This window comes from Drosophila virilis, chromosome 4 (assembly GCF_030788295.1).
Source record: "Drosophila virilis strain 15010-1051.87 chromosome 4, Dvir_AGI_RSII-ME, whole genome shotgun sequence".
Taxonomy (NCBI): domain Eukaryota; kingdom Metazoa; phylum Arthropoda; class Insecta; order Diptera; family Drosophilidae; genus Drosophila; species Drosophila virilis.
The window spans coordinates 26,403,052-26,418,356 of record NC_091546.1 but is presented as its reverse complement, the minus strand read 5'-3'; the positions used below and the strand labels follow the sequence as shown (position 1 = coordinate 26,418,356).

At 40.1% G+C, this 15,305-nt stretch overlaps 1 protein-coding gene, 1 long non-coding RNA gene and 1 other non-coding gene across 5 annotated transcripts in view; 1 reads left to right on the top strand and 2 right to left on the bottom strand.

Annotated features, from left to right (window-relative positions):
* Positions 1-5,163: 5,163 nt before the first annotated feature.
* LOC116651454 (uncharacterized) lies at positions 5,164-10,827 on the top strand. The gene is made up of 3 exons (XR_004304453.2): positions 5,164-5,423; positions 10,378-10,652; positions 10,710-10,827. It is a non-coding gene; the product is annotated as an uncharacterized lncRNA (long non-coding RNA).
* TRNAP-AGG (transfer RNA proline (anticodon AGG)) lies at positions 9,190-9,261 on the bottom strand. The gene has a single exon. It is a non-coding gene; the product is annotated as a tRNA-Pro (tRNA).
* A 2,605-nt stretch (positions 10,828-13,432) lies between the features above and the next one.
* Positions 13,433-15,305, bottom strand: part of noc (no ocelli) — a 142,445-nt gene continuing 140,572 nt past the window's right edge. For all 3 annotated transcript variants that reach the window (XM_070208831.1, XM_070208832.1, XM_002057551.4), the window contains one exon: positions 13,433-15,143. In XM_070208831.1, the coding sequence (XP_070064932.1) occupies positions 13,659-15,143 (1,485 nt within the window). In that variant the 3' untranslated portion in view covers positions 13,433-13,658. The remainder of the gene's footprint in view (positions 15,144-15,305) is intronic.

Genomic DNA, 15,305 nt, shown 5'->3' with positions numbered 1-15,305 from the left:
TCAGATGTCAAAATCCCCCATGCGGCCAAAAGCTTGTCAGCTTCCACAAAACAGTTAAGGGTGGACAGTAGCTGGAGCCGGGACTGGCCTACGGACGGACAACGAGAAACGGAGGAACGGGTAGGGCCTCGCATTGGAGGTGCTGATGGCAACGTCGACGGCAACGGCGGCGACGGCGGCGGCACTTTTTGATTTTACTTTGCTGCTGACCAAAGCACAAAATCACTTTTGACGGTTTTGCTTTTTTTTTTCATGTCTCGGTTGGGGCTTTTTTGTGCGTTTGTCTCTTTCCGTTTCTGTTGCTGTTTCGTTTTTTCCTCTACATGAAGCGCGCGCCACGTTTCGTTTTCATTATCCGAAGCGCGTCCAAATTCATTTCAAGTTTTGCCGCCGACGTCGCCAACGTCGAGTTGAGGCGTCTTTAGCTGTCCAACTGTTGGCTTTTGCTCGCCAGTCGCGTTAAGTCCAACTTAAGTCGGCCTAAGCGTTTAAAAGCCTAAACGAATGCAGAGACACATGAGTATCTCTCATATGTGCGTGTGCGTGTGCGTGTGCGTGTGCATGTGCGTGTGTGTGTAAGTTAAGAAACAACAAAATACAAAATATATAATAATCATCAGCATCTGATGAGGGCCAAAGGAGGGCAGCACTTGGAGCATGGAACTCGACGAGAAATGACCAGAGCCACAGTCAGAGCCAGCTGTCAAGTCGGCTTTGTATTTTGTATTTTGCGCTCAAAACTTATACCAACTTGACAGTTGGAAGACAGTAGTATTTATAACGTCGGCGTCGCCCGCAGTGCCCCCCTCTCTGGCCGGCAGCTCGGCAAAAATGAGACAAGACTGACAGCGGCTCAGCGAAAGAGTTAATACTGTGATTAAATGACCAGAAGAGTGCCACTGTCAGACAGATGGTCGATGGTGGGCGGCTTAAATGTTTGACAGCTTGATGCCAACCTCGCGATGTTGCCGAGGGCGGTCACGTTGACAGCAACAACAAAAATTTGCAGTGAACACTTTTTGAGAGCTTGTTGAGCCTACGCTCTGCTAGTTGAAGGCATTGATAGCCAGACAAGTTGGGCTGGGAACGATACCATCAACGTATTTCCATTTAGATACCTCAACCAGGAACATTTGTCTAACAAAATGTATTACAATTGCCAAAGCAATGAAGTAACGTATAACTAGTTGATATCAACAAGAAATGTATCTTTATTGTAGACGCGTATCCATCTTGTTGTAGTTGTTACTTTTTAGTTTTGTGTCGGTTATGGGGAAGTTTCAGGTGACATGCGAGCTAAGTATTATTGACTTTTTAGATTTACACAATTTTAAAATATGCTTTTCACACCTTCGTGAGAGGTACGGAGCTCAAACTAAAAGCTGCCAATTTCAAAATTAAAGCTAAGTGCAATAAAACGTCTGTTAGGTAATAAAATATAAATCACAGAGATTATCATGAATTAGCGAAGCGAGTATTCAAACGATAATCGGGTGATATCAATAAGCTAAGGAGAGATTGCAGCAACTGTAAACCAACTTTTGTGGCTGTTATATAAGTCTACGAAAAAATGTTGATCCCTGCTTTGACATACTTATGACATGTTTCCCTTGAGATGTGCAGTAATAAAAGATGATGTTAAGCTGTTAAAGCCGACCCATGCCATAAATTAGAGGGTTTAGTTTAGGATGGCCGGGTAATTGGTTGAGTATGCCATAAAGTGTATGATAAACTGCCGAGATCTTTAAACAACAATCAAGCAGATTAAATAGAATGCTGCAGTGATAATCGTGTGCCAGCCAACAATCAACGTCAACGAGAGCAAGACAACAAACAGATCTTGCAAATCTCAAGATCACAATCTACCGACCGAGTTATCTAAATGGCAGTTCTGGTCCAAAGCAAACTAACCAAATGTGTATGAGCTACTAAATTTAGACATTTGCCAGTCTCCAGCAGAAAGCAGCTGTCAAGGCAGCACGTTCACGAGACTCACTAGCTCGGCGCAGGTCCGAGACCGCACGGCAATGTTTTCTTCCACAATTCCATGCAGATGTTAAGCTGTTTATTATCTTTGCCCCTTAACTAAGCAGCTGAGCAACTAAGCAGCTAAGTAGCCGCAAAATGTTGATAGTATATTACTTAAATTTACTATAGCGCTTGTCGTGTTTCCAAATGTTTTAAAAGAAAACACATCCAGACTGATGGGAATGAGCTCACTCCACACACAGTTGACACTTGTCAGAGGCTTTTGCAATGCGTCGTCGTCGTTCTCTGTTTATCTTGAAAATACCACAAAAGCTATGCCGAAGCTATTTTTAAAAGATAGCTCTTTACTTAGCGGTGAGTATTACAAATTTGTTGGTGGGTAGCTTACAAGTTGAGCGCCCGAATCGGCAGTCAAACAAATTTTTAATTGCCCACACAAATTATCACTTGAATCTTACACCCGAAAACGGAACCATAAACTTCTATAAAATATAATGGCTTAAGCTGGCAGACGACAGGCGTGCCTTTAGCGGGGCCAGATCTTAAACCCTCCGAGTATGTGGCACATTAGCGCCATAAATTTCAATTTTAATTGCCTTGTATTTAGATTAGGCACTGTTTAATGGACGCATCAATTGTGTCGCCTCTTTATTAAAACCTATTCCATTATATTCTATTCTCAACTGCTGCGCCCACATGAAGCCCCCCAAAAAAAAAAAAATGTTCCAGAGCTGTCTATTCGCCGTTTGCGTGATAAAGTGTCAGGCCAAAGGTACTACGGAGGAAACACTATAGATTATCGAAGAGCGAATGCCCTTCTACGAAAGTAAAAATTAATAATAATAAAGAAAGAATGAATGAACCATCACCAGAATTTAGAAACAATATTACCTAAAACATGTGATAATATTGATAGCAAAGTCAATTTTGCTTTCTAGAGTCATCTTTTGGCGTTACAAAATGAATCGGAGAGCTGTGCTGCCGTACAGATCAGAGGGTATTACAAATCTCGGGACACAAAAAATTATGTCGAAGTGTTTAATAAATAACAAATCACCCAAAAGACCTCAGACACCAACAGCAAGAGCGTACACAGTCAAACAGACCTCAAGTATTTCGTATTTCAGTAATAAACAAAGGTCTGGAATGGCGGCTGAAATTTATGTGACTTGATCTGTTTTCAAGTGGCTTCATGTGCTGAAGTGGGACGTCTTATCAGTGGGTATTCCGGTACAGATTTACAATTAATTGCAAGCAATTGTGAACAGGCAATCTTCAATATGGGATCGGCCATAAAATACGAGTACAGCTAGACGTTGTTTTATTCATGTTCATAATTAATGAAATATCTTTGTGCAAATCATCGGGAAACTACTCAACTTCATTAGCAGGTCGTAAATAATGTCAGAAAAGGCAATGCCAGAAATTTATGTGCCAGGGCACATGGTGAATAATTTAAAATTTAGAAAAAATAAATAAATGAAAAGAAAGTCGAGCACAAAAGATACAAAACAAAATTAAAAATCCAACACAGAAACAATAGAATTTTAACAAGAAATATAATTTATAGCCACTTAAGTCATAAATTTATTTTTAATTTCGGCCAATTCACATTTACAACGAGCCGCGCAAACATCATTGCTCAAGCTCGCTTATACCCATATTTGAATACCCTACATCGCAGGCCTTTCAGTTAACGCATGATGTATGCTAAACGGTGCGCTGGAGTATGTCTCAATTTGGGGAGCTTTTGCTTTTGATTTTCTGTTAACATATAAATTATTTCAAATTAATCAAACCCCAACTTCTGAATCCAACTTCTGACAACCACAATAATTAACTCTTTAAATTAATCAAATACAATTTAATTTTATCAATACATAAATGTACGAATGTATTATATGATTAAATAATTGGCCATCAATAAACAATATAATAATAATATTGATATAGTAATAATCTGTTGCTCTCACATATCGTATAGCCAGAGATATAGCTCGGCAAGGGCAACCAGGCTTCGTAGTTATATTAAGTTAAGTTAAGCCTTTATTTCATGGCTTGAGATAGTTCAGGTTGTTTGGTGTTGGGGCCACAAAAGAAATGAAATACTGAAAGACCAAGATTTACGTCTCTTTTGCTGTTTATTTTTCTTTGCCGCTTTCATGAATCTTCAAGTTTATTATTGTTGCCTGTTTTGTGCTGCTGCTTTTGCTGTTGCTGTTGCCGCTTCTGGTAGCAGCAAATTTAACACCCAGACAGTAGTAAATAAGCGGGTTATAAAAGGCCAACTAATTACAAGTTGCAGCCATCAACATACATATGCTTTAAGAAAATAAAAATTTGAATATGTATGTTCCATATTTATATTAACATTATGTATGCTGTATTTCCATATATACGTAAATATTTCGGAGACCCTTTTCTTTATTGTCTTAATGAATAAAGGCGACGGTCTCTAGATGAGACAAATGTATCTCGTTTGAGCGCAAAACACAAATGTTTAAAACAATAATAAATTATCATGGTTGTTGTTGTTGCTGCTACTGCTGCTGCTGCTGTTGTTGTTGTTGCTGCTGCTGTTGTTGTGGTCTCTTGCCTTTTATCGCTTGATAATCGCTGGTCATTAGTCATTTTGGCCTCAACCTAAAGTATTGTATGTTTTCTATATAGCAATATATCTGAGTTTGTTGTTGTTGTTGTTGTCTTTGCCACGCCAAAAAGAGTAATGTGAGCAACAACAGTGGCAGCTGCTGCTTCTGCTGCTGCGTTGCTGCTTGTTATGTCTGCCTCTTCATTTGGTCAGCAGCAGCAGCAACAACAACAGCAACAACAACAACGAAATCAGCCGCGGCTACGTTTAATAAATCGTGTACTGTCGCCTTTTATTGTTGCGGCGATGTTTCAAATTTTATTTATTTATCTGCTGCTGCTGAATTGGCTTAATAATGTGGCCAACAACAGGCAGCGGACATAGCCAGCAGCAGCAGCAGCCGCGGCAGCAGCAGCAGCAGCAGCAGCAGCAGGTCAAGCACATATTTAGCAACTTCTGGCGATATAACACTTAACAGACGTCCTCAGCTATCGGCTATCTTGACAGTGCATGAAATATTTATGCTCCTTAGATTATTTGGGGTATATTAGTAGGCAGAAACAAGTAAGTATTACACATCAGCTGCGCATTTACAGCTAACAAAATTGTGTTCAAAATTGTACTGTATTTACAAAGTTAAAAATTTTATAAGCGGCTTAAGCTGTGTTTATCTTGCTCTCCTTTTTGTAGGCACGCTACATCATCCTGCGATATTCTTTCCTCAATTTCTTTAAGCTGTAGTTTGAGGTTACAGTCAAGAAGTGTTCTTGCGACTGAATTAATCTCAGTGGGCAGAGTATTGCGCAGTCGGATGGATGCGATTGCTTCGCTTGAACTTGTTTTTGTAAGTTTGTGTCCTTCTTGATACTCAAACAACGCCTTGTTCAGATTAATCTCTTACTCTTATTCCATTTACCAATTTTATTTTGATCTATCGCAGTTGTTTTTTTTTCATTCGGATTTGAGTAGATTTGGGTAGATTTACGGGTAGATTTAAAACATATCTTTTAAAAATATTGAACATTAACCCGGCGTTTTTATTATTTATTGACTGTAATGCAAAATAGGTAATAGTGCTCTAGTCAGGCCCCTTGCCTAGCTGCCATCACGAAAACTCTACCTACATTATTTTCGTTAATTGTTTCGGTGTTTATTGTTCGATCTTTACAAATATGGCCCCTAAATGCTAGTTAATAATTGTTGTATTTAATTATTTGGAGAACGGTGCTCTGTGAAATATTCTAGATCTGTATATACTAAACGAAAGTCTATATCAAGCTCAAGCTCTCACGGTTTCTGAGCTCATAAGAAGCAAACAAATATATACATATGACGGCGTCGGAGATATTTTCTTTCTTTTGATTGATAAATACATTTGCACAAAACTAACCCAAGATTTTCAACGGGCACGGGGTATACTTCAAATGGAAAAGTAGCTGTAAAGCTAAATATATGACAACTTAAAAACAATTTCATAGCTTGTTGAGCCTGATGACAGTTTGCGTTGACCTGATTTACACAAGCTTCAAGAATGGCCAAGCCATTTAATACAAAGTGGGCTTATGGAATCTAAAGCCCTAAAGGAACTGTATTAGCCCGTGAACCATATAATTTATGATGGCCAAATGTGTGGACAGGCAGACAAAGCAAAACAATTTAACCACTGACCAGCGATACGTCCACCCGTTCAGATACTTATATGTAGCTATCAATAATATATTAGAGCCAACGAAACGCGCTCCCAAAAAGTCAGCGGTCGCTTTGAAGTGTCAACATGAGCCGTCAACTGAGCCGACAACTTGGCCAACGTATTTTTCGCTCCATTGTGCAGACCGTCGGGCCATTTCACGCTGGCCAGGTGGGCAGGTGGAAGGGTGGGAGGGAGGGTGCCATAATAATAATCACAGCAGCTGAAGTATTTATGTCGCAGCTACAACTGAAGGTCTGGCAAGGCCTTAAATTTTCCCGCGTGTGTTTATGTATACAGCATTTATATTGCGCATTGCATATCGTATTTTATTTCTTGTTTCCTTGCCGTCAATTTTATGCGATTACGTTACGTGACATTAGGTGCAGTCGCCTAATCGCCAGAATTATGAGCGTGACACATTGTTCAGATATTGCAAAAGAGATGCGCAAGAAGAGCAGCCCATATTTTCTAGGCACCACCCATTAAATTTGAGTCAACTCTGGCAGCGTTCGGCTGTATGTATATATAGAAAAAATGTAAATAAATGCCTACCAAGTGCCTGTTGACAGTCGGCGCTGTTGTCGTGTCAGCTACAAATGTCGTTTTAAGAACTGAAGGAAAAACTCAGAAATTAATATTAACAACAACATAAAACATCGAACGAGAACGAAAACGAAAATGAAAACGAGCACGAGAGACACCGCGACCGCCCATATAGTGTCAGATACTGGGCCGCGAGTGGAGTGGAGCCAAAGGGAAAGTGTCAAACGCAACATTATAAAAATGACACGAGGAAGCCATAAATATTAAAACAAAACAGGCAGCAACAGCAACAATGTCACAACATCAGCTACGCTGGCAAGAAACACAGCGGGGGTGTCTTGCGACCAGAGAAAAATTACGCTGAAAAATCATCAAGAAGCTGACAGCGGGCAACAAGCACTTGAGCAACTAAAAGATACAAATGTATCCGCTGCTCGCTACTCGCTACTCGATTAGCTGCCTCGCTCACTGAACGCCCCTGGATGTCACATCTATGTATGTCGACCCACGCATGATTGACGCTCCTCCAGGAGGGCAGACACGACAATTTTAATGACTTTGCTGTAATTTATAACAAAGCTGTTAATTAGCTGCAACGACTACGCTGACATCACTCATCATCTGGCTCTATAATTAATGCTAACATGTCTATGGATCATAAAGGGGCAGCTGCTGCTGCAAGCAAGCAGATCCAGCGAAGCCAAATGCTCATTGGCTACAGTTTTGGAAAAGGTTTTTAATAGATATTGATTTTATGGCTCACCAAATCCATTTTCCGCAACATCACACTCAGTATACAGCTATGGGGAGAGCATTTGTTGGCTCTGCTTAGTGTTTTATGCTCCACTGTTGATAAGAGTATTGTAATTTTCCACTAATTGTAATGCGTTAGAGTATCTCGAAAACAAGTATTTGAAAGATTGGGAACTATATCGACAAGGCCCTTAAGCTTGACGAATGCAAACCATTTTGCTGGATATGTTGTAATATTTATTGAAGTTTGTGTTAAAAGCAGAAAATAATATTTTGTAAGCTTTTGAATATAGAAGTGTGTCTTGTGTGAATGTAAATATATGTTTATATATATACATATTTTTATTTACACATATATTAATAATCCCAACCGCATGCTAGAGTTAGGAGTGTGAAGCTTCCCTTTACAAAACATGCATATATTATACATATATTTCCATTCTCATAAAATTGTATGTATGTGCGGGAAGTCAACATTTTGTGAAAAAAAAAGACCTTTAGCTTGTACATTTTCTAGTAACCCGATGTTGATCAGAAGTACTAAGATCACATACTGACGTGCGTGAATGCTATATAATATTGTCGTCCGTTCCCGTTGGTGTCAAAATTTCGAACACCCTCTGCAGGGAATAAAAACAGCACACTTTTAATTATTTTTTAAATTGCCAAAGAGAGCTTATCACTTACATAAGGAGGAATGTTAACCCGAAGAGTCACTCGCTAATCTAAAACGACACCTCATAAATTAGCGGCAGTCCGCGAGTAAATCATCAGATCTTAAATGTCAACTTGTCGCTGTGGCTCTATATCAATTTAGCTGAAGCAAAATCACAGCACCACGTTGTCAACAATCAAGTTTTATACAATCGTCGCCACGATTTATTTGATCGCAATAGAGCGAATCGAATTCTCGATTAAACACACTGGCTACTCTTCTGATTAGAATAGCCTCCTGCTAAAACGCATCAAATGTATTTTACAACAGTTTACGAAATGTCTCACAATTTTTGAAAAGTGTATTAGCATACCCTGGTATATTATTACATTGGTAATGTCTTTGTTAGGGCATTCGAAATTCGGTCAGCATGTGGTGTAAAGTTTCAAAATATTACTTGTTTGTTGCGATTATAAATTATGGTCAGCTCTTCGCGTGGTTTAATCATAACATCTATATGCTAGCGAGCTAATAAAATGATTTTTATAGCCATATAGCCATAACTTAAAAGCATATATGACTTGTTAGTATGGAGCTGCAATAAATATTGTCCCGCACGCCCAGACATAAAGTTAAGAAAATCTTTTCAAATCACAACCATCGATTATCGTTAATTTCACGGTGCCCATAAAGCACTACGGGAATTTCAATTTCTATTAGATATAGTTGAGTCACAAGACTATTTAAAATCGCCCATAAATTGAGTCACATTTTCGGCAATTTTGTTCCACTCAATTTTGATTACTGCGTACTCTAATAAATCGAAGAATTGCTTCCTCTAGACATTGAAAGTGTCTTTTAAATAATAAACATTTAAATTCCTGCTGGGCAAAGTTGATAATATTTATTATGTATGCATTAAATAAAATGTAAAATAAATTTCATAAAGTAAAATAATCGACTTAACTTGGGCTCGTCCGGGATTTGAACCCGGGACCTCCCGCACCCTAAGCGGAAATCATACCCCTAGACCAACGAGCCAGTTGAGCAGACACGACTAAGCAAAGCACAAGACTAGCGCATCGAGAGATCGCAAGACAAGAAAAGAAAACGAAAACGAATCCAAAAGAAGTGCAAGAGAGGCCCAAGTTGGAGCGGCAACGTCTCAGCGAGCGAGGCGAGACCCGCTCTCCTCTCCCACTGGACAGACAATAACAAAGCAAAGCGAGTCTATTTATAACAACAAGTTGCCATGTAGTTTGTCTAGTGGTTGCTGCTGTTGTCGCTCGCGAGTGTTGACAACAAAACAAATTGTTTAACATGGACAACACAGCAATACAAAAGAAATATGATGCATGTAAATAAATTCAATTTGGAACACAAAATAAAAATTGAAGACATGGCAATCAAGCGCCAGACAAAAAAAAAAAACATGTGCCAGCAATAAAAACACGATCACAGATCTTTCAACAGAAATTGGACAATCAAAAAAATTGTTATTGTTAATCAGAACAAGAAAAAACGAATCGACCAAACGGATTCGTGTAGTCGAATATGACATGCTCTTTTTGGCCCAAGCGTTTAATATGCACTTGGGTTACTTTTGGAGTTCCGATTTTCAAATATTCGATATAACTTGCAGGATAGCGAAATTATTCTCAGCATGAAACATTTTACAAAGGCATTTTACAAAGGCATTTTATACTTTTATCTCCAGCGGTTTGGGATATTCGAAACTATGTGAAATATATCTGAAGAAATTAATTACGACAGCCTCTTTTAATTAGAAACTGAATGAACATGTATGAATGTGGACGTGAGTAGAGAGTGTTTGAAACTCTGGGCGAGCAAGTCCCTAATTATTACATAGGGGTTGGGCTCTGGGTTCGCAACTAATCGAAAAAAATGTGTAGAAACAATTGAACAAATCACAGTCGCTGAACGTTTGACAGCTGATGGCGATAATTTTAAATCAAATCAATTGAATATTGTCACAATTAATTTGCTTAAAAGATATGTACGCCCGATTGTGGCGCTCGTGTCATATTGTATGGGAATAATAATTGTCAGCGCTCTGTAACTAAGTGGGATTTTCTGAGCGCAGCTCGTTGAATGTCAATTGATTTAATGTATTCTTTTATTGATTTTTAATTTCAGCTTGGGTGTTTTATAGCTGTCGCCGAGAGTTTGTTAACGCTTGCGCAAATGACGCGCCCACCTCGGCCCCTCTGCACGTCCTCCCCGGCCCCTGGTCTCGCTCATGAATTTCAAATTTTGTGGGCTAAAATCGAAACGCCGCACACAATTTATGCATCTGGCATACGAAATTCGGAATGCAGCATCGACTTCTGATTGCGATTGGACTTTTAAATGAAAGCCGATCGTTTTCAAGTCAAGCCGTTTTTTAGAATAATAACTACAAAAAAGATATAGTAAGTACAGATCAGTTCATCAGAATGGAAACACGTTAATTTGGAATAATTTTACAGAAAGTGGCGACTAAATACCCTTGAAGACATATAATATACATATATTAATGTTGAACAAAATAAATGGTTTTCATATTTTTACCAGGAAAGCTCCCACCCTGAATTCATTTAAAATTAGTACAAAATGGATCAAAATGGGTCAAAAAAATACATCTCCCACACCCTTCAAGTATACAAATTGTTGGACAATATCATTTGAGTCCGTCTATCCATAAATATGAATGCGAGTATCTGAGAAGCAAAAAAAGCAAGGATCCATTGAACTTAGATCTTTCTAGTGCTCGCGCAACTTTGTATAAAATAGTCAATAACACGCCCCGTTTCTAAGCAATCGATAAAAACCGATATTAAAATCCTGTTAAGTTTTAAAATTTAGATTCACCAAATGTGAACTGCAACTTTTAGAAAAGTATATATGGATCAAGTTATTTACTGCTGAAAATTTCATCAAGATCGTTTAAGAAACGCAGAAAGCAAGTGTTTGCGGCAGCTAGCGGAAATTTCAACAATTTCCATATACATATAAAAATATATATTCTTATATATAACGAACTGAAAATGTGAAAATGCTGCTAGAATAAATCCCTGCTATGGTTGGTGAGGCTGTGGCAAGTAGTTAAGTCGGTTGATGGTTGGTTGTGAGTTCCACTCCACGCGAAGGAACCTAAATTGTTTTTTTAATTCATTTTCATTCATACTAAAGCAAATGAAATGCACATTCTTCAATGCTTTAAGCTGACAAGTATTTGTTCCTTTGTTTTTTACTTGTATGACAGAAGTGGACTCGCCTAACAAGGAACTGAGCCGCAATGTATAATATAAATGAGAAAAAATTGTGTTATGTGTTAGAAAGCTAGCTTTTAAGAGCATTCATAAGCTAAATAGGCATGACTATGTGGATTGCAATCAAGTACACAAATTATTGTAGGAATGCTAAGGCACCTATAGGAGCTTAACTAAAGGTCTACTATATATACATTTGCCTCCCACCTTGAGGTTCTATCGTATCCCACTTGTATTCGTACTCTAGTTCATCTCTTACCCGATTTGAGCAATATCTTAGAGGCTCCAATCCGACTAGTTTAACCGCTTTAGTTTGCAACGTTACATGAGAGACATTTTCATAGGTTTTTTGCTCTTACCTTTATAATAATTTCTCATAATAAATAAGTAAAGCGCGAATCCTGTCTAACGCATCCATCTAACACGAGTATGTCACAATTTCAGCTAGGTATTCCGTGGATGACCTCCCTCAAAGAGTGGATGTTTAACTCGCCCCTAAATAAATAAAAAGGCATATGTAATGCATAATTGTCAATGGTTTGACAAGAACTTAAATTATTGCCCAATAAGCGGGCAGCTTTTAAATAAAAATGATAATGTTGATAGCAAAAACAAGTATTTCCAAAAGATACAAAATCTGTTGTTTTTTTAAACAACTCTGATATAAAATAAGCTAGCACGAGTATGGCGGTATTTAATATAATTTGCTAATCTCAATTAGTTTTACCAAAATACCAAAATACTCAAATGATCGGTTCTACTCCTAAATTATCGTTAAGTGATGAAATTGCAATGCCCTTCTTTAAGATATTTTGTATATAGATAATTGGCAACAATTTAAAACGTGATCGAATCGTTCTTTCATATATATATATATAGATATATATACAAAATATGACTTGTATCTTGTCTAATAGGTTCCCGAAAATCCAAAAAAAGCTGCACGAACATTGATGAGAATAAATGAACACAATATAAGACAGCGACTTGATGGATTGTCTGTCTGTGTTGATGTCCAGGTCAACATCGTTTGTGGCAAATCATCAAACTTTGAGCCTGCAGAGTGGGGAACAAATTAAATAATGAAGACAAATGGATTTTGTATTTTTATAAAATGTTTTTTTTTTTTTTTTTTTTTTGTATATTTGTTGTCCATATGAATTGTTTGCGTGTACTTATTTATTTACTGCGCACTTTTAAATATATTGTTGCTGCCTTTGTAGCTTGCATATGTTGGGGCTGTGTGGCATACATTGAGAAGTAATCGCGAGTTTTTAATTTATATGCATTGAGTTGATACACAGTAAATAATTATACATGAAATCTTCTTTTTGTATATTTTTTTAAAATTTTTTTTTTGTTTGTTTTTTTTTTTTGTTTTTTGCTTTGTTCTTTGTTTTTTGTTATTACAGTTTTATTATACGCAGTAGTTTACATATGTGTAGGTGACTTAAAACATTATTGAATTTGTAATCATATTATTATCCGTACATGTATGTATATAATAATTAAGAACTAAGTTTAGCCTAGACAAATTAAAATTAAACAAAGCTTAAACATCAGTTAAATGTGTATACATAAGTAAACAAAACCTGATAATTATACGATTTGCATAAATGTATTTATATATATATGTAGGTCGCGGGAGAAATTGGAAGTCATAGAAAAACTTTGGTTGAACTTTGAGAACAAACGCGTCTTAAAAATTAATGTTAAAAAACAATGTCGCTATGTTTGATTCAAATTGAAATCGAAATCCATGTTAATGTAATGCAAACAAAAACTGAGCAAATTCTTCTTTTTTTTATAACTGTAACTACGACTTGAAATATTTTAATGGATATTATTATTTTGCTTTTGGATTCTCTGTTGTAGTATCTGTGGTTATCTGAAACTTAAACGTAACTAGCGCTCGACAAATCTACAGTTTAGTATCACAGAACAGCGAACGCCGCTGACAGCGTTACACTAATAATCTTTTTCTTCTTGTTTCTTTTTCTTTTTTTTTGTTTTTGAAATCATTTCAATATTTATATTATAAAACAGAGCTGTTGTAACTTGTTGTTGCTGTGTTTGCAACACTATCAATCTGTCTATGTTTTTCGATCGTTGCACAACACTTAACCGCCTTGCTTCCTACTTTATTTGGTATCCAAGACGTGCCGCTTACTGGTGCGCCGCGCCCATGCGCTGTCCGTACATGGCATACGGTGAGTAGTAGGGGCCCAGGGCAGCAGCGGCAGCCGCCGCCGCCGGATTGAAGGCGCCTGCGGCGCCAAACGGGGAAGGGGCGCCCGCCATGGCGCCCGGCGGCTTGCCATACGGATGGTAGCGCGCCGCGGCGGCAGCTGCGGACATGGGACTCAGGGGCGGCGTGGGGTAGCCGGCGCGCAGGGCCGATGGCGGAAAGAGCGTGCCGAGCAGCGACTGAGCCTGTGACTGGGCCAGGGCTGCGGCGGCGGCAGCCGGATCCGACAGGTTGCCCGTGTGGGTGCGCAGATGGGTGAAGAGTTCGTCGGAGGTCTGGAAGCGCTTGCCACAGTAGGCATCGCCCACCACCCAGCTGCAGACGTAGGGTGCAGAGCGAGCGGCGGCTGCATTGGCGGCCGCAGCTGCTGCCGCCTGCGAGTAGGGATGAGCTGGCGGCAGGCCGGCGCTGGCCATGGCCATGCCGTACTTCTGGTGCTCGCACTGCGTGCAGCCGGCGGGACAGGGTGCGCCCATCAGCATCTGTTGCGTGTGTGCGGAGTAGGGGCAGCCGGGGCAGTACGGATCCTTGCAGACGGGCACAATGGCCTCGCCACCGGCTGGTGTCTTGATGCGCTGATAGGTTATGTACGGATTGGGCTGTCCGGCGGGGCCAGCTCCGGCCCCAGGATAGCCGCTGCTTGCCGCTGCGGCCAGCATGGCCGCATGATGATGCGAGAAGCCACCGGCAAACGGCGGACGAAATGCTGGATTCGCGTGCTGCTCCATGCCGGGCGGACAGCACAGCGCCGACAGCGGATTCAGTCCATACGGGCCGGCTGCCTTGTAAGCCGCCGCCGCGGCGGCCGCTGCAGCTGCCATGCTGCTCATCTCCTTGGGATGCTGTGCTGTGCCGTTTGCATTGTTCAGCACCTCCATGCCGGAGCGCACAATGGGACTAGCGCCGCGCTGGGAGGAGCCGGCGGGCGAGACTGTCTTGCGGCTGCCGTCATGTGGCGTTGTGGGCATGCCCTCCGGCTTTGACTGTGCCGCATCGGTGGGCGTGGCGTTTGACTTGTTGCGCGAGGGCACACGCTCCTGCGTGGAGCTCTTGGAGCTGGGCCGGGTCGGCTCATCGCTGGCCAGGCTGGCGCTGCTCTTGAAGCTGTTCTGATTCTGCTGGCTCAGCACGTTCGTCTCGTACGGCTTGAAGGCCAGCTTCATCTCGCTGCCAATGGTTGTGGTTATGGGCGTGCTGGACTTGGGCGACTTGGCCTGGCTGGGCGACTTGGCCGCTGAGATTTCCGCGCTGCTCGACGAGCTGGACGAGGTCGAAGACGAGGAGCACGTGCCGGACTTTTTGTTCTTATCCACGGCCAGCAGCGGCTTGACGGCCGATGAATCAGCGCCAATCTGTGAGCATGTCTGGGCCAGTAATGCGAGTGGACTCTTTTTGGCATCCATCTGTTAAATGACGAGTGGAAGCGTCGTAAATTTGCGATTAGTTTTCTATAATAATCATTTTTCCAATTTAAACAAAACTATCCTTTCCTATGATTCATCAAAAAAACACCATGCAAATTTTCCTCTTCTGCTTACCAATAAACATTTTAAATAATAATTTTG